The sequence below is a fragment of the Gobio gobio genome, assembly GCF_949357685.1.
Source record: "Gobio gobio genome assembly, chromosome: 21".
Classification (NCBI taxonomy): Eukaryota; Metazoa; Chordata; class Actinopteri; order Cypriniformes; family Gobionidae; genus Gobio; species Gobio gobio.
In genome coordinates, this window is record NC_137117.1 from 15,159,443 (window position 1) to 15,179,365 (window position 19,923).

At 37.1% G+C, this 19,923-nt stretch overlaps 1 protein-coding gene across 1 annotated transcript; it reads left to right on the plus strand.

The window, feature by feature from the left end:
* Positions 1-8,714: 8,714 nt before the first annotated feature.
* LOC307117232 (trypsin) lies at positions 8,715-18,455 on the plus strand (the record flags this gene model as incomplete). The annotated part of the gene is made up of 5 exons (XM_079802024.1): positions 8,715-8,769; positions 10,930-11,089; positions 13,519-13,660; positions 16,188-16,451; positions 18,285-18,455. The coding sequence occupies 5 exons, from the start codon at positions 8,715-8,717 to the stop codon at positions 18,453-18,455; spliced, it is 792 nt and encodes a 263-aa protein (XP_079658150.1).
* Between the last annotated feature and the right edge of the window lie 1,468 nt (positions 18,456-19,923).

A 19,923-nucleotide genomic window follows, 5' to 3' on the forward strand; every position in this document is an offset into this window, starting at 1 on the left:
CTCAGAGGAGCCAGACGGATGAATCCCCCGCGGCCCCCGTCGGTTCCTATATGGGATCTGGCCTTGGTCCTAGAGGCCCTGAAGGCTCATCCCTTTGAACCGCTCGAGACTGTGGAACCAAGGTTCCTTTTGCTAAAAACCGCGTTTCTGATAGCTCTGGCTTCAGTGAAACGCGTGGGGGATCTACACGCGCTCTCAGTGAGCCCGACGTGTATGGAGTTCGGTCCTAATGACTCTAAGGTCATTCTCAGACCGAGGCATGGTTATGTCCCCAAAGCGATCGGCACTCCCTTCAGGGCGCAGATTATCTCCCTCTCGGCTCTGCCAGCGTCCGATGAGGGGGACGGTGGCAATTTCCTCTGCCCTGTCAGGGCATTGAGGGTTTATGTCACACGCTCCGCCGCCTTCAGGCGTTCTGAGCAGCTATTTGTTTCGTTTGGTGGGCGCACTAAAGGTCTCGCCTCCTCGAAACAGACCCTGTCCAGGTGGATAGTGGACGCGATTGCAGCTGCATACGCTTCCAAACACCTGCAGTGCCCGCTAGGTGTCAGAGCACACTCCACCAGAGGCATGGCCTCTTCGTGGGCTTGGGCCAGAGGGATTTCCATCCACGATATCTGTATGGCGGCAGGCTGGGCCTCCCCGTCTGCGTTCGTGAGATTTTACAATCTGGAAGTTCCTGCCTTACAGGCGAAAGTGTTATCAGTTCAATAGGGCTGTTGGTTCTGCCCAGTGGTTCTGCGCAGACATAGCTCACATACTGGTAGTAAGTTCGGTACTAGGCTCATTGTGAATTTGAAGGAGACCGGCGGTGCCGTTCCCTCATTTACAAGACGAGCTGTTGTGAGTTTGAAGGTGACCGGCGGTGCCGTTACCTCACTCATATAACAAGATATTGTGAACTTGAAGGCGACCGGCGTTGCCGCTCCCTCATTCATGAGACAAGGTGTGGTGAATTTGAAGGAGACCGGCAGGTGCCGTTCCCTCATTCATGGGACAGGGTGTTGTAACCACCCGTCGTAACCACCCGTCAGTTCGAATGAAGTGTCTGTATATGTGGTGGCCCGTTTTCCTTACCGGCCACCCTGCCCGAGCAGTGTTATGGTCCCCGGTTCCCTGGGATACATATGCTGTATGCGAGGCGCGCACGGCGTTGACAATATGTTCCCGTAGCGTAAGGAACTTACGCAATACGAGAGAACCTCTCGTAAGAGAACGATACTCGGTTACTTAACGTAACCTCGGTTCTCTCTAGAAGAGGGAACGAGTATTGCGTTCCTTGCAGTGCGCCCCGCGGGCTTTTATGCTTCAGAACTACGAAAACCGAATATGCAGCCCGTGAGCCCTGCTTATATACACGTGGCCACGCCCCACCTGTAGGCAAATGAAGCCAGGTGGGCGCGAAGCGCCCTCATTGGTCGCCACGTCACGCGGGCTCACCGATAGGCTGCTGCAGTTGCCAGCAGAGCAGCCAATAGCACGCTGGAATAGCCTGCTATGGTCTGCCAGGCTGCCGCACTGCGTTGACAATGTTACAAAATTAAGGATACATTTTTTTGACAATAGTTTAACACCAAAAGAGGGTTTGCACTGGAGCGCAAGTTTTATATAAATATATAAAATAATCTATTTAACTTCTGTTTTTTTGTTTTATTTAACAACATGCTTTTCTCTGCAAACACATCCTACTTCACACCATCTTATTGTCCTCAATCCTTCATCCTCCAACTCACACCCACTCAGACTGTGGGAGTTTTATCAAAACAACAGTTGCCGCTTACAGAACTGCTTTAAGACTCTCTCTTGGGAAAATTGACATTATAGGAGCTATACCAAACATGAAGATAAAATCAGACGGTCTCAGGCGTCGTGTCTCAATCCAGTCTGATTTGGTTCATTTGATACATCAGTATTGTTTATAGATTTTTTCACAGCAAATATTGTAATTTGTTTTAGTCAGTGTGCAATGCTACATTTTTAGTTTTTTAACACAAAAGGTGAGGTTGGTTTTATATTATGTACGGTAATTTAATACAAGTCTAATGATTTTCAGGCCATTTTAAAACATTTGTAATTAAATTAATTTTAAATAAACTAAGTCAACTAAATTATGCTCATATTGAAAATGATAAATGTGGAATTTTTTTTAATATTCTGGACTAAAATAAAATAATAAATTAAAATAAAATAAAATTATAGGTCTCCAGTGAATGTCATCTAAAGTTATTCCACATAATTATGTAGAATTTTATGGTTTGGAATAATTAAAAAAAAAAAAAAAATTTAAATAAAAAACATTTTAAAAATAAAATAAAAAAGGTCATAAGCTGTTGTTTGATAATTCTACAAAATTAAATTAAATCCAATAGTTTATTACCTGTAGTTTGAAGTTATTCCACAAAATAATAATTAAATAAATACAATCATCAACTTTAGTTGTTTGTCATCTAAAGCCATTCCACATAATTAATTCTTTCCCAAACGGCTATAAAAGACTATACAATTTTACTATATGGTTAACAACTATGGAATCTATAAAATAAAATTGTTTTTGTTCACTCTTGCCAACACTCCCACCGTGTGGAAATCTCAGCAGAGCCTGCATGTACAGCAGTGTTGTGACATCAACGTCACCCTAATTACCATGACAACTGCATGGCTGGATGATCCCATTTAAGAGGTCAGGTATTAATTAATGGATGCTAAACAGACGATTAATAGTCCTCTGACAACAGAACAGTCCACAAACTCTCTATTAAACCATGACAGGATCCAGAGGCATCATGTCACGATGATGAGGAGGGTGAGGAAGGGGGCTAATAGCTCTGTTGTGGTAGCACCAAGAGAGCAGAACAAGAGATCAAGCGTAAAAATGGCAGCGGTCAGCACCCGGGGGGAAGCAGCCATGAGGGACAATAAATGAGACGTAGATTGTGCTGTGTAAGTTTGAGAAGAGATCATTAGCTAACACTGGCCACAGAGATCACGCAGAGAACAAGATGAGGGCCTTTTCATCCGCACCTTCATTTTTAATGATCCGTGTTCCAGATCTGGGGCAATCCCACAATTCCCAGCAGACAGCGCTTATTAGGGTTTTTTCTGCTGTAGTTGGTAATTGGTCAAGTAGTTAAAATTCGCCTGTAAATATTTTCATTGGCCCAACAATTTTTTTTTTTGCAATGTTTTATAGTGAGAAAAAAAATGTATATAGAATGTAAATATATATATATATATATATATATATATATATATATATATATATATATATATATATATAATTAATTATGTATTATGTTTTACTTGCCTTAGCCCATGATTTACTAATCCTCAAGTCATCCTAGGTGTAAATGACACTCTTCTTTCAGACGAATACAATATATATATATATATATACATATATATATATATATATATACATATATATATATATATATATATATATATATATATATATATATATATATATATATATATATATATATATATATATATATATATATATATATATATATATATATATATATATATATATATATATATATATATATATATATAATTAATTATGTATTATGTTTTACTTGCCTTAGCCCATGATTTACTAATCCTCAAGTCATCCTAGGTGTAAATGACACTCTTCTTTCAGACGAATACAATCGGAGTTATATTAAAACATGCCTTGGCTCTTCCAAGCTTTCTAGTTTCTACGTCATACGCTGGAATGCCAGTCTCTTATGAACGTGCATACGACAGTTAGTGGAAGTTAGATATTACAGTTTGTAAAGTTTTAAATATGTATATTTTTCTTACACAAATGCATCGCTTCGCTTCAGAAGGCCTTTATTAACTTCCCGGAGCGGTGTGTAGCAGTTTTATGATGGATGGATGCACTTTTATGGACTTCGAAAACAGAAACAACCATTCACTGCCATTATAAAGCTTAGAAGACCAGGGCATTTTTTAATATAACTCTGATTGTATCCGTCTGAAAGAAGAATGTCATATGCACCTAGGATGACTTGAGGGTCAGTAAATCATGGGCTAATTTTCATTTTTGGGTGAACTATCCCTTTAAAGTGCCCCAATTAGGGTTTTTCGAGTATTCCCTTTCATGCAGTGTTTAATTTTGATTCTGTCTGTGAGTGTGAACGGTCTGCAAAATCGATAGTGCATGATAAATAAAGTTATTGTGAAAAGAAAGAATCGACTCTGAACCGCCTAAACAAGTCGTTTATGTTTAAAATCTCACCTCGTGACGGTTCTGCGTCACTAGAAAAGACATTTGCATAATGCCTGTCTATGTTGTACGTTGTCTGCCCACAAAAAATCTGACCAGCCCTCAAATGTCATTTTACTGAGGACTGCTTCTCAACTCTTGGAGTTCAACGCGAGGACCCAGTTTATTTGGACCAGATTGCTCTTCAGAATCACAACCTGTAAGTGTGATTAATTATTGATGTATATATTTTCTACCGGGTGTTCAAAATACATAGTTTTGTGTTTTATATTGCGTAAGTTTCTGACTAACTCACGTTATTACTGTCTTACTGAAATACTTCTGCTAATCAGCTGTGGGCCACTATTACCTAAAACAGTCTATTAATGCAGATTGTCTGCTGTTCTTACTACTTTGAGTAAAGATAAAGGATGGAACAAGATTGGTCATTCACGTTAGTGCTCGGTTAACGCGCTGTTATTGATACAGTTCCTGCATGTGCACCGCATCAGTTTGTTGATGGACATACACTTGTTGCTGATGCGTTACATTTACATTTAGTCATTTAGCAGACGCTTTTATCCAAAGCGACTTACAAATGAGAGCAATAGAAGCAACTACAACAGTCAGAGGCTACAGTATGCAAGTGCTGTAACAAGTCTCAGTTAATCTAACACAGAACACACAGGATTTTTTTTTTTTTTTTTAATAAATTAGACAGACAGAAAAATGAATAGAATGTTAAGTGCAGTTGAAACAGCTCATAATGTACGTCAAACTGAGTAGCGAATCTCTGAGAAACGTCCTGCTCAAGTCATCCTTGCGATGGAGGTTTGGTTTGAATAACTATTTCTTCCAATGTTTCGTCATCGGACGCGTGCTCGGATTGACATGGTAAAATTGATGTCATTCTTTACGGTGTTTACAATCGCTGAGGACTGAGGAAGCCTCCAGTTAGTTTAGTTATGGTAATGGACGTTTAGCTTCCGACACACAGGCTGTACACGGTAGACCAATTACAGCAGATTGGGCCTTCTGGCCAATCAGAGCAGAGTAAGCTCGCGGAAAGGAGGGATTTAGCAGTGTTGCCAACTTAGCAATTTTGTTGCTAGATTTAGCAACTTTTCAGACTACCTTAGCAAAAAAAAATGTCTAAAAGCACCTAGCAACAAATGTAGCAATTTTTAAAATTTATTTGGCAACTTTTAGCAACTTCTGGAAAGTGACTCTAATCCAAACAACACACGTACAAGCTAGCTCAATAAACCAAGCGGTTCATTCATAATTCCTTAAGATCGCTGTAAAAACCGGAAGATCATTTAGGTAGCATATTTACGGAGCCCTGCATATGACATGCAGGAAAAAAACTAGTAGGCTAAATCGTGCACACGATTTATAAATCGAGGGAACAAATGAGTAAATCGTGTGGACAGTTTAGCAAATCGAGGGAACAAATTTGTACATTTTGTGCACAATTTACTGTGTGGGGCTCGATCCGTACATATTAACTAACACATTGCTTTAATTTATTTTACAAACAAATCTAAATTAGCATTTCAAATCATATCTACGCGTTACATAATGGCGTAGTTTTGCCTTGCGATTACGTAATGACGTCATAGCACAATGACGTCACAACGTCATTTAGCAACTTTTAGCAACAACTCGATCTGCCTTTAGCAACGTCCCCTGAAAATTTGTTGGCAACAGTGGGATTTAGAGAGACTGATTCATTTGCCAAGTCGTTTGAGAGTCGAAAAAAGTGGTAATGTGTAATGTATATTATGAGAACATTTTGTTTTTTGAACTTTGATGCATGTAAACCTGTTGTAGGAGACTCCAAAACTAAATTAATAGCAGTACGTATGCGATGCAGGAGCAGCACGAACTATTGTGATTTCACATATGCCGCGTTTGCAGTATGCAATTAACCCGCGATTGTTTACCACAAACACAACATTTATTCATTATTTTTATTTCAAATCCAAAAGTTGTTACGGAACATGGCTTGTCAGCATTGCAATTCTCTTTGTATACACTCTTTCATAGATCTCTACATTTAAACAATGTATTATTCAATTAATTACTTTATATTTATATAGCCTAGTTGGGGAGAGTGGGCCACAACCTAACGGTTGCCACTCATGCTAGAACGGCGAAACTTCGAAGCTTTATCAACACTATAGACTTGGTCGGCATTACTGGGAACGCCCACAAAAACGTCATATTCACCATATGCCGTGGGGGAAAACAAGCCATTAGAATGAATGCACGTAGACCTTGTTAGACGCTTTATCTTTACTCTAAAACTTCAGATAACTTACTAGAGGTGCAGAACGCCACATGGCAACTTTTCGAGACTGTACCAAGCAAAAATAAATCGTAATCATTACAAAGAGTAAATATAAAGCGCCTAACAAGGTCTAAGTGTAATCATTCTAATGGCTTATTTTCCCCCACGGCATATGGCGAATATGTTTTGTGGGTGTTTCCAGTAATGCCGACCAAGTCTATATCGAGAAAAAATTGGGCCAAAATTAACAAATCTTTGCAAGATATCACTGAACATTTATTTAAGCATAGCAAAAGAACATTTCTTGCTTAAGTAAATTTTTAATCTCTTTTTGTGTTTATTTAAAGCTAGACAAATCTGATATTTTAATCTTATATCTGTTATGTAACAGTTGAAAGAGTTCTTTAATGCTGATCTAACCAGCAGAAGACACGAGCCGCAGTTTAAATCCCAGTGGAGCAGGTGGGGTGTGTTGTTGTCACACTGCGTTACAATGAGCACCTATTAGAATTATGATATTATATTCTATACTTTTATGAATTCTATTGTAAAACCATGAGAAAAGGTGAATAATGACTGAGAGTCAATGTTCAGAAGTTATTCATTATTATTATGTTTTGAACCATTACAGTTAATGCATAACTGTTTTGAGGTGTGTTTGTTGTCAAACTCAATTTGTTTATTTTAAATTATTAAAAAATTCCATTATTTTATATAAAAAAGTTAATAATTGTATTTTATTGACAAAATATTTTAGTTTGTCTTTTTTATTATTATTATATCAGATAACATTTTAAGCTGGCCATGTTACAATGTGCCCCTCACATGTTATAATGTACCCCAACTATGGGGCATGTTGTTACATTTCACTTCCATTCTTTCGGGGTAAATCAAGAAAAAAAGTATATACTGTATTAAAGAAACAAAATCACAAATGTACTAGACGTGTGAAATTAATATGGGAAAAAATGCATACTCTGAATCCCAAGTGGATTTACACAAACTGAGCCCCGCTCTCCCCTATTTTAGATTTATATATTGTTGCTCACACAAACATTTAGGCTATATGTTAAAATCACAAACATAAAGTAAAACAATTAAAACTTACAATAGACAAAACAGCTGACTTTCATCTTTTCTTTCGTTTTTAAATAACTTTTACAAGAAATCCTGCAGGTCATAAAGAACTTTTGTTTTTCCACCTCCAAGAAAGGACAAGTGCTATCCATTATGTCTCCTTGTTTCCCTAAATGCCAGGTAAGGTGTCGTTTTCCTTGCTTTACCCGAGGCAAAAAGCTGTTTTGACTTTGAAACAGAAGACTTTAAATGATATGCATCTGTGGTGAAATAACTAGATTTTCACGTCAATACATGTTCATTTTAATGCGAACAATTCGCCATCACTTTAATTCAGCGCGTGCAGCACAACAAAAAATGGACTCGATGCGGAAATTATCGCTGCACTGCTGCAGACGCACCGCTCCTGGTACGCACGGCCGGACCGCAACCGCGTTCAGTGTGAAAGCTGTAATCCGTTAACATGGGTACGGGAAAAATATGAAACAGGCGTTAGTTTCAGAAAATTATCATTTGGTGTCCAATGTATAAGTCTCCAATAAAAAAGAAAAATTATTGCAAAAATGGCTCAGAATTTATTTCCGGAAAATTATCAAAATATAATTTGGTATCAATAACTAGTTAAAAGTAAAAAAATATATATAAAAAAAAAGCCTCAATTTAGTTTTGAAAAACACTCTTTTGACATTTAAAGTTATGACATCAGTTAAAGTGTCTGGATACTTTCCGGGGCCACTAAACGCATCTACATTTGTAATATAAATGAAAAAGGCGTATAAAAGAAATAACAACAAAAGATACAGTAAATCTGACAGTAAATTTAATCTGCGATATGACGCACATAGCATTTGCCGTAGGCAATTGTACTGATCCTAAATCAGACCCAAAACAAAAGATCACAGGTTTGGTTAAACATGCTTCAATTATATATTGTTCCCGTTCTCAGACGACATTGTGACCATGGAGACAGAAATAGGAACTAGGAAACCCGAGAATGCCGAGGTAATCCTTCCCCAGGTGTGGAATCAGAGTACCTGAAGCACAGCTCCTCTCAGTCTGGTCCGCACCTGTGCCTGTCTCTGTCTCTGTGTCTGTGTCTGTCTCTGTCTCTGTCTCTGTCTCTCCATCAGCATGGACCTGCCGCTGCTTCTGCTGTGTGTTCTCCTGGAGCTCCTCGTGGTGAGCTGTAAGTAAAAGATTTACACTTCAATCCTACAAAATCCTTTCAGTGTATTAACAGGGTACAGCGGCATTGTGGAACAGTCGTACACTGCAACGTTTTTTTACTTAAAAGACTGTGGATCTTCTTATAATGATGTTTGGGCGACATGATGTTTATTTTGATGAGAATAATATAATGAAAACTTTCCTTTTAAAATGGCAATGAAAAAATGTACTGTCTGACTTTTTATTATTTAAATATTATAACATTTAAAGTTAAATAAAATATTAAAAGGATGACATATTGCAATCATTTAGACTCAAGTTTTCAATTATAATAAAACAAAAAATTATTAAATTGAGGATATATTGCAATCTTTTAGACTCAAGTTGTCAATTATAAAAGAAAATATTTTTTACACTTTTTATAATTGACAACTTGAGTCTAAAAGATTGCAATATGTCATCTATTTAATTGTTTTTAAAATGTATTAAATATATAACATATTGCAATCTTTTAGACTTAAGTTGTCAATTATAAAAAAAATTTTTTTTACACTTTTTATAATTGACAACTTGAGTCTAAAACATTGCAATATATCATCTATTTAATATTCTTTTGTTTTATTATAATTAAAAACTTGAGTCTAAATGATTGCAATATGTCATCTATTTAATTGTTTTTGAAATGTATTAAATATATAACATATTGCCATCTTTTAGACTCAAGTTATCAATTATAAAAAATATATATATTTCCAATTAATTAAATAGATGACATTGCAATCTTTTAGACTCAAGTTGTCAATTGTAATATATATATATAGATTACATATTGCAGTCTTTAAGACACAAGTTGTCAACCCACAGGAATAAAATTAAATAAAAAATAAAAGCATATTTTAATGGAGAGCTAATTAAATCTTTTACTCAAGTCTCCTTATTCTCAGAATGTTCTTTAGAGAAAAAAGACGCAATAATTTCTCCTTATGATTTACATGCATTAATAAGTTAAAGTTCTCAATATGAGTTTCTTCAAGTTTTGAAGTTCATCCAACACAAAATGTTCTGAGCTTCATTGTATTTTTTTAAAATGTCACTTAGGCAACATTGATGATTAACAGAAATATAAGTGAAATCTCCATCAAGTCTCCTGAGCTGTAAAATAAAAAGGGTGATATTTATGGATCTCTCCAGTGATGGCTTTTAAAACTGGGCATCTTTTTTTTACATTTCTGGCTTCGTTTTATTGATGGATGGGCCCTTCATCCTGACAGCCTGCACTGAGTGCATCTTCACCGAAGGAAATCCAAAGCAAATCGTTTATCATTTCCAACCCAAAAAAGCCCTAAAACGCAATTATACAGTTTAGAACGCACTTCAAAGATGAATTAATCTGATGCTGAAATGAACGTAAAAACCTGTGCTGAATTATAAAAACATACCAAAGACATTTTAATCCCCAAACGCTGTAATTTAAATCCCTAAACATTGAACTTCAGCATTTGCTTCTTCACGACATAAAAAAGCAAACAAAGAACGTACATAACCTCCTCATGTGCGGGGACTCGATGCTTTGTGCGCTTTAACGTTTAGGATTTCCTCACGTTGAGAGCTTCATAAAGCAATGAGATAATGGTCACGCTGCAGCCAATCCTCGTGAGGTCCATGTTCATTCAGTCAAAGTTACATAATAGCTTCATTCTAGCGCATATGTGTTTCACACAGCTGCTAATATTGTATAGGATTACTTGAACCGCTGCACGTACAACTGTCTAATTGTTACACTGTGATCAATATGCCCAAGGGCAACATATATATATATATATATATATATATATATACACACACATCAGAGACTTGCGCTAACATCTCTGACAGGCTTCATTCAAATCAAACGCAGCGTTTATTCGTGACGCACATGTCAGAAAATGATAGTCTTCTGTGGACAGATTTAGATGGGGAAAAAACCCATATTGCTTACTGCGCATTGTTAAGTATTGACTTACTGTCAGACAAATTTTGCAACCTTAAGTTACACTTTTTTTCCGAGACAAAGGTGCAGATTTAGAGCGTCCCCCGCGTGCACACGTGTCTCTGTTGTGTGAAAAGAAAATCTAGACTAATATCACAGAGATTGCAGATGCTGTCAACAAAATCACGTGTCTCCTGTTTTGTTTCACAGGTCAGGATCTGCAACAGGGCCGTATCGTGGGTGGATACGTCCCGCCGCCGTACTCCATCAAGTACATCGTGTCCATTCAGAGCGCTACGGGCCAGCACTTGTGTGGCGGGACCTTAATTAACAAATACTGGGTGCTGACCGCAGCACACTGCAATATAGGGTAAGACGAGCATCCCGGGATAGCCTACATAACTAATGAGTTTTAATTGGGCATTTGTACATACAAGCATTTCAATATGAGATCCGAGTTTAGTCAGTGGGTATTTCCACTTAGGAGGCACAATGGACAGATGTTGCATTCACCTGGGGTGGTAACATTGGTACAAAAATATGTTCTAAGAATGTTTTTGTTAACATTCCAGTTAAGTTATGAAAAGGTTATTCCTGAATGTTCTCTGAACGTTGAAAACGAAACATTCCAGGAAACATTCCCTTTTATGGGAACGTTACTTTTGAATGTTCTCTGAACATTCATATATATATATACACACACTCACCTAAAGGATTAATAGGAACACCTGTTCAATTTCTCATTAATGCAATTATCTAATTAACCAATCACATGGCAGTTGCTTCAATGCATTTAGGGGTGTGGTCCTGGTCAAGACAATCTCCTGAACTCCAAACTGAATGTCAGAATGGGAAAGAAAGGTGATTTAGGCAATTTTGAGTGTGGCATGGTTGCTGGTGCCAGACGGGCCGGTCTGAGTATTTCACAATCTGCTCAGTTACTGGGATTTTCACATTCAACCATTTCTAGGGTTTACAAAGAATGGTGTGAAAAGGGAAAAACATCCAGTATGCGGCAGTCCTGTGGGCGAAAATGCCTTGTTGATGCTAGAGGTCAGAGGAGAATGAATCCGATTGATTCAAGCTGATAGAAGAGCAACTTTGACTGAAATAACCACTCGTTACAACCGAGGTATGCAGCAAAGCATTTGTGAAGCCACAACTCGCACAACCTTGAGGCGGATGGGCTACAACAGCAGAAGACCCCACCGGGTACCACTCATCTCCACTACAAATAGGAAAAAGAGGCTACAATTTGCACAAGCTCACCAAAATTGGACAGTTGAAGACTGGAAAAATGTTGCCTGGTCTGATGAGTCTCGATTTCTGTTGAGACATTCAGATGGTAGAGTCAGAATTTGGCGTAAACAGAATGAGAAGATGGATCCATCATGCCTTGTTACCACTGTGCAGGCTGGTGGTGGTGGTGTAATGGTGTGGGGGATGTTTTCTTGGCACACTTTAGGCCCCTTAGTGCAAATTGGGCATCGTTTAAATGCCACGGCCTACCTGAGCATTGTTTCTGACCATGTCCATCCCTTTATGACCACCATGTACCCATTCTCTGATGGCTACTTCCAGCAGGATAATGCACCATGTCACAAAGACCTCTGCTACCAACCACTAGAATATGAAAACTTTTCCTTTTGCTTTTCCTTCTGATCACACTCTTCTTGTATTTTTGTCTTGGCTAAAGATTCTTAAATCAAGATACATTTACTGGAGAAACAAAATGACATAAGAAGTCTTGTTTTCTGGAAAAAAAAAGATAAAAAAAAAAGATGCTAAAAAAAGTTACGAACAAACATCTGCCAATGGGCTTAGTTCAAACTTAATTCAAAGGAAAAACTAGTTTTTATACATCACTGACACATTTGTTCTCATTTTAAAGCATAAACTTAAGCCCAAAACAAGACTTCATATAATTTTGCATATCAGGTAAATGTATTTTCATTTTAGGATGTTCAGATATGTGTATGGGAAAACAAAACAATAATATATTCATATTATGTAGTGCAAGCAACATTTAATGCAACTGTATGGATGAAACCCAGCAGGCACCGGACGTTAATATGATGTCAGATTGACGTTGGTCCCTGCATTTTGGTTGAAAATGAAAATCGAGTTGACATCAGAACCCAATGTCATTTTGACGTCAACCTCCAACATCGGTCCAACGTTGGCGATTGACGTCAATATGACGTTGGCTTGAGACGTTGTATTTTGGTTAGTTAATACCACAACCTAAAATCAACAAAAGATCAATGTCTAATGATGTTAGAATTTGACGCCAAGGAGACGTTGTGATTTGGTCACTATACCTCACGACTAAATGTCAGTATCTGACGTCATTAAGACATTGGCTTGAGACATTGGCTCAATGTTGGATTTTGGTTACTTTACAAAACAACCTAAAAACAACTAAATATCAACGTCAGCTGACGTCGGTCTTGGACGTCAAGTTAACAGTTGCTATTAGACCTTGAGCTGACATTGAATTTTGGTCACCTGACGTTGCAACCAAAATGCAACCAAATATCAACGTCTTATGATGTTGTGTGCCTGCTGGAAAGACTTATAAAAGTGCTTTATTGGGATCAAAGGTTCCATGAAGAACCTTCAACATCCATGGAACCTTTCCATTGGACTAAAGGTACTTTGAAGTGGAAAAAAGATTAATTCGATTATTAAAATATTCTTTACACTAAGAAAAAAATGGTTCTATTCACTGAAAGGTTGTCTCGGGAACCAAAAAGAGTCATTCAGTTGGATAAAAGCAGTGTTTGTTTGTGTCTCCAGGGAGGCAAACATGAGGATCGTGGCCGGAGATTATTCTGTGGGATTATATGAGGGGACGGAGCAGTTTCGCAGGCCTCATGTTTTAATACCTCACCCGCAGTACAACAAAGCCACCAATAACGCAGACATCATGCTCATTAAGGTGAGGCAGTGGAATCAATGCTCCTGTGTTACACCGACTGACTCACTGTGAATCATTGATTCTTTTCATGCATACAAAATGAACACAACAAACCGGCATCAAGTCATATTACATGGTGTGACTTATCTCTTAGTAATCAGCAATGCAACAATAGTGCATGAATTTTTGTTACACATCTAAAGTTCTCATTTAAATTAGTATACTTTATATTATAATAAATTCATTATACTGTATCCTTTTTAGTATATTAACAGAATAGCATAAATGTTTCAGTGTTGGCCTACAAGTAAAAATGGTAACACTTTACGTTTCTTAACATTAGTTAACTAGCATTGAGCAACACTTCTACAGCGTTTATTAATCTTAGTTAAAGCTACACTGTGTAACTTTTTTAGTTTATTCTTAGCTAAAAACACTTAAAATAAACTTGTAATAAAGTATTCTCGTAAGTTTATAATATGCCATTGAAAATACAAACGGGTAAGGGGTTCGAATGCGGGTCGCCATGTTGCCCGTCCATCTTGAAAGTACATTAGCCAAAGAGGGACATACCCGTAAATTCAAGCTTCGCCTTTCGCGTTTTAACACTCGATGGCACCGTGTGGAATGTGGACGAGGTCGAACTGGAAGCCATGTTAATCTTGGACTAAATCGGCCACCGTAGGAGTTAAAACGAAATCGGAATTGAGAGGAACAGAAACTAATATTCACTGGATGGTCATATACCTTTTAACCGCTAGATGGGGGGAAATATCACACAGTGTAGCTTTAAAGTTGATTTCTTCATAAACTAATACATTTTTTTAAATCAAAAGTTGTATTTGCTAAGTAAGTGATAATCCATGGCTAGTTGTGCATTAAATTAGTTAATACTACTGGACTGTTGAATGCTTGAATCTGATTGGTTGAGGGACGTTCTAAGGTCTGTGGTTATTTATTAACAAAATTCACGGGGCAGCATTGATAACATGTTTCTGTGCTCCTGAATGTTTCTGTGTGTGTTCCCAATTTCCCATCTCTGTTTCCCATCTCTATGTGTTTATGCGCTTCAATGACTTGGAACTACCTGTGTATTAAATGGTTTTATACAGCCTGTTGAATGCTTGAATCTGATTGGTTGACTATGGAAGCTTGTTTCAGCCACAGAATAAACTTTTTTTAAAAGATAATAGTGACTTTTTATCTCACAATTCTTACTTTTTTATATCACGCAATTCTGACTTCATTTCTCAGAATTATGTGATATAAACTCGCAATTCTGACTTCATTTCTCAGAATGATGTGATAAAAGAAATAAAGTCAGAATTGCGAGTCGGAATTACCTTTTTTATTTTTTATTCAGTGGCGCAAACAAACTTCTATAGTTGACGAACGTTCTAAGGTGTGCAATTATTTTCAGGTAAACGCACGGCTAAAGTAGTTCCAGGCAGTTCTTGACCATATTACAGTTCCACATCACTTTGCCAAATTATTTTTTTAAAAAGGTCATTACAGCCGACAACAGCAAAAGAACTACAACTTACAACGACACTGACCGAGCAAATAAATATAGTAAACAATAGGTTTAAAACGACAAATTATTTCCACGTTTTTGCAACAACATTATGTTTTATTATGTACGGAAATCACATACTCTCATTCTCCCGCTCTGTCATCCGCTCAAACGCAGTAACACACACACACACACTCGCACAGAAACGTGTTGTCAGTGCTGGTCTGATGATTTTATCAGTAAAATAGTTTAACAACTGAAAAGCTACATGACATTTCTCACTAGCCAAGTGTAAGGGTGCTGTTCTTGAAGCAGATAAACTTACAGTTTCGCTATTATTAGAGACACTGCCGCCCAACACTGTTGAGAGACACAGACTCAGGTCATTCGTATATGCTTAATCTCTATCTCTCTCTCTAATAACAGCATTAGTCTGCTATCAATGGCTCAAGCCTCCCTTACTAGCTCTAAAATGAAGTTTTGGAATAAGCAACAGAGGCTTGGGATGAGATGTATAAGAAATTAATCCTGCACACAAGAGCGTTTTAAGGACAAAAACCTGACAAATGTCTTGAAATACTTCATCTGAATAATAATCTTGGTAACCGTAGTATAAGCGGAATAATTGACTCCGGTGTGTTGAATTATTCCTTACTTATTGCACACCTTCCAGCCAATTACAATTGACCATTCAGACAGACCATGGAATAACATTAGTAAATGCACTGTGAACTAAAGGCTGATTTATACTTCTGCGTCCGACCTGCACCATAGCCTCTACGCCGTGGTCTACACGTCGATTTTCACATGGAGAGGGAGCATGATACCCCAGAACACTCAATGCAGAAGTATAAATTGGGCTTAACATGAACAAATATTAAAACAAAGATTAGTAAATGCTGTAAAATATATATATTTCTCATAGATAGCTTGTTAACTAATGCATTAACCAATTTTAACACAACACTTAACTTAAGAGTATGGTATCGATGCTTTATGGGTCCTATTAATGATTTATTTTTCTCACCTGTGTAGCTGCAGTCTCCTGTCTATCTGAACAGCTACGTGTCTCTTGCGCCGCTACCTCGGCAGGACGCCATGGTGGCCGTGGGTCGTGTGTGCAGGGTGTCTGGCTGGGGCTTCACCACTCCAACAGGAGGAATCCCAATAACGCTGCAGACGGTGAAGCTGCCCATAGTGTCCACCGCAGTGTGTAACGGCACAGACTCTTTTAATGGAAACATCACGGAGAATATGATCTGTGCAGGATACAGCGCAGGAGGAAAAGACGCGTGTAAGGTGAGACAATCGATTACTGCTTCACATGCACTTAACTTAATGTGAATGACATGTTATCGTGGACTGACATTAAAAGGGATAGTTCACCCAAAAAATGAAAATCAATGAAATCTTCATTTACTCACACTCTTGTTGTTCCACACCTGTATGAGTTTCGTTCTTCTGTTGAACACAAAAGAAGATATTTTGAACAATGTGGGTAACCAAACAGTTGATGAACCCACTTGACCTCCACAGTATGTAACAGAAGTCAATCGGCCCTTTCACACAAACAGTTTTTACAGGTAAATTACCGGTAACAGATTATGTGAACAGGACCTTTTCCAAAATCTGTGTATTTTCCAGCAATTTACTAGTAAGGGAAGTTGTAACATTACCGGTAAATTACCGGTATTCTGTGTGAACGTGGAATGAGGATTACCGCTATATTCACGTATAAAATCAGAAGGCGTTTACGTAAGTCTGCTTTGGGCCAATCATCAATACTTATGATTTGAAAAGATGATTTGATTACTCCTCGCTGTTTACAGTAAGGTTTTTAATAGATTTTCGATTTAAATATGCGCTAAATGATCCTCTTTGACCGTTGTGCCACGTCTTGAATCTTTTTCAACGTGTCGTGATCAAAATCCCAGCCTTCTTTTCCATTCATCAGCGCTACGGCTCTGCAGTCGGACATTATTACGCGAGTGTCGTGTTTTTAAGAGCAAACACACGTTCTTCCTGTCACTCAGACGTCAAAAAGATGATGTCAAATTGAACAGTTGAAACTAAAGTGCTTCTCCTCATGTGGGCAGATGAAGACAACGGCCCACTGTTTAAAAATAATTTCCGATGACTGATATCACAAAATTTACCCATATTTTGCTGCTGAACACCGTTGCTTGTGTGAACAGCATATTTGTGTATTTACCTGTAAAGTCCTTCTGGTAATTTTACGGTAATTTACCGATATTGCTGTGTGAAAGGGGCTAATGGGGCCCATCAACTGTTTGGTTACCCATATTCTTCAAAATACCTTCTTTTGTGAAAAAGTAAATGCACTACTGTTTGATTTTCTAATGCAGGGTTCCTCAAACTCGGTCCTTGAGGGCCGCTGTCCTGCAGAGTTTAGCTCCAACCCTGATCAAACACAGCTTCCTGTGATTTTCTAGTGATCCTGAAGACCTTGATTAGCTTGCTCAGGTGTGTTTGATCAGCATTGGAGCTGAACTCTGCAGGACAGCGGCCCTCCAGGACCAAGTTTGAGGAACCCTCTTCTAATGTTTTTGAAAGTCACTTATGCTCACCAAGGCTGTATTATATATATATATATATATTTTTATATTTTTTTTCATTACTCCAGTCTTCAGTGTCACGATCCTTCAGAAAACATTATAATATGCTGATTAGCTCTTTTTTTTTATCAATTTAATACATCCTTGCTGAATAAAGGCTTTAATTTTTCAAATTAGAAAGTCTTACTGACCCCCAACTTTTGAACGGTAGTGTAAAAAAAAAAAAAAAATTATATATATATATATATATATATATATATATATATATATATATATATATATATATATATATATATATATATATATATATATATATATATGGATAAACATCCATTTCCGTCCATTGTTCCTTGCTAAAAAGGAGCAGATTTGCAGGCAATACAATGTGTCAAGTTCAGCCAATGACACTGAATTTAATTAAATTTATAGCAAAGGCAATATGTGTCTCACATTGCGGCGATTTTCACTTTGTTATAGTTTGACCTCTTTCACTCTTCTCGCACACCATCTGACCTCTCTGTCCAAAATCATATTAATATTATTGTCTTTTCTGCAGGGGGATTCTGGGGGACCGCTGGTGTGCGAGGGCCGCGTCTACGGCATCGTCTCCTGGGGTAATGGCTGTGCTGATGCCCAGTACCCTGGCGTCTACACGTCCGTCTCGAGGTTTCGCCAATGGATCGATGGAACTATATTTGGCTTTTATGGAAGGTGCCTCACGAATTAGACTGCAGTGTTACCCCAGCACTCCCCTAATCGAACTTGAACCCGCCTCGAAACATGCCAACTTGTACATGAATATTGTTGCTACTTCCATTTGAAAAGTTAGTGAACTTTGTTTTTTTAGATGAGTACACTGCTGTTGCTCAACGGCTGGTAGGGCTTTTTTAAAAAGTAGTTTGTGCAAACTGTTCCTTAAATGTGCCATTATGCTGCTTCTCTGCAAAGTCAGTGAAAACTAAAAATAGAAAGCTGAAGGAATATTTTCCAAAAAAACTAAACAAAAAACAAATTACAAACGTTTTTTATAGAATACTTGTGAGAATGACCTATTCAACATTCAAATGAATGCAAACAGACTTTCATTTGCACTATAATCAAACTAGTTACATATTTTAAGACTAAGCTTTTTGTGAGGGCCTACAAGTCAGATGCGAGGTAAAGGAATAGTTCACTCAAAACTGCAGATCATTTACTCACCCTCATGTTTTCTCGAACCTGTATGACTTTGCTTTTATTTCTTTCATCTGTGGAAACCAAAATTAATCATTGAATGTACAAGCCAAGGTTGTGGGCAAGACTTTTCAATCTGAAATATATATAGTACATTAATAAATACATTATACATATACACATATACACACACACACACACACATATATATATATATATATATATATATATATATATATATATATATATATATATATATATATATATATATATATATATATATATATATATATATATATATATATATATATATATATATATATATATATATATATATATATATAAAATGTATTAAAAAGTTATTTTCAACTTTCATTTCATGAAAAACTTATCATGTTTTCCACAAACATATGAAGCAGCACAACGGTTATCAACATCGATAATAATAATAAATGTTTCTTGAACATCCAATCAGCATATTACAATGATTTCTGAAGGATCATGTGACACTGAAGACTGGAGTAATGATGCTGAAATTTCAGATTTGCATCACAGAATAAATTACATTTTAAAATAGACAACAATTTTACAATTATTGCTATATATTGAACTATAAAGTTGCCCTGCTGAACCTGGTTTGCTTGTCTTCAATGGTTTTTAAGAGGAGTTTTGGGCACTTTTTCAGCTGGTCTTAAACTAGCTAAGACCATCAAAGTCTGGTTTAAATGTGTATGTGTGTGTGTTTTTTTTAAAAAGGTGTGGATATCATATTTTATGATTTAGTCTCAAAAGAATTTGATGTAAAATTAATAAAACATTTCTCACTTAATTTTTTATTAAATAAATTCATACTGAAATCTTTCTGACTTGCGATATTAAATCTGAGCACAGTTTGAGACATTGCTGAGAACTCTTTATATAGACACATATTATTTAACTGGGGGATCAGAAGCAGAAGTGAGATTAGGAGACACAATAGAGATATTCAAAAGATCTCATCAGTCATTTTTTTCTTCTACAGT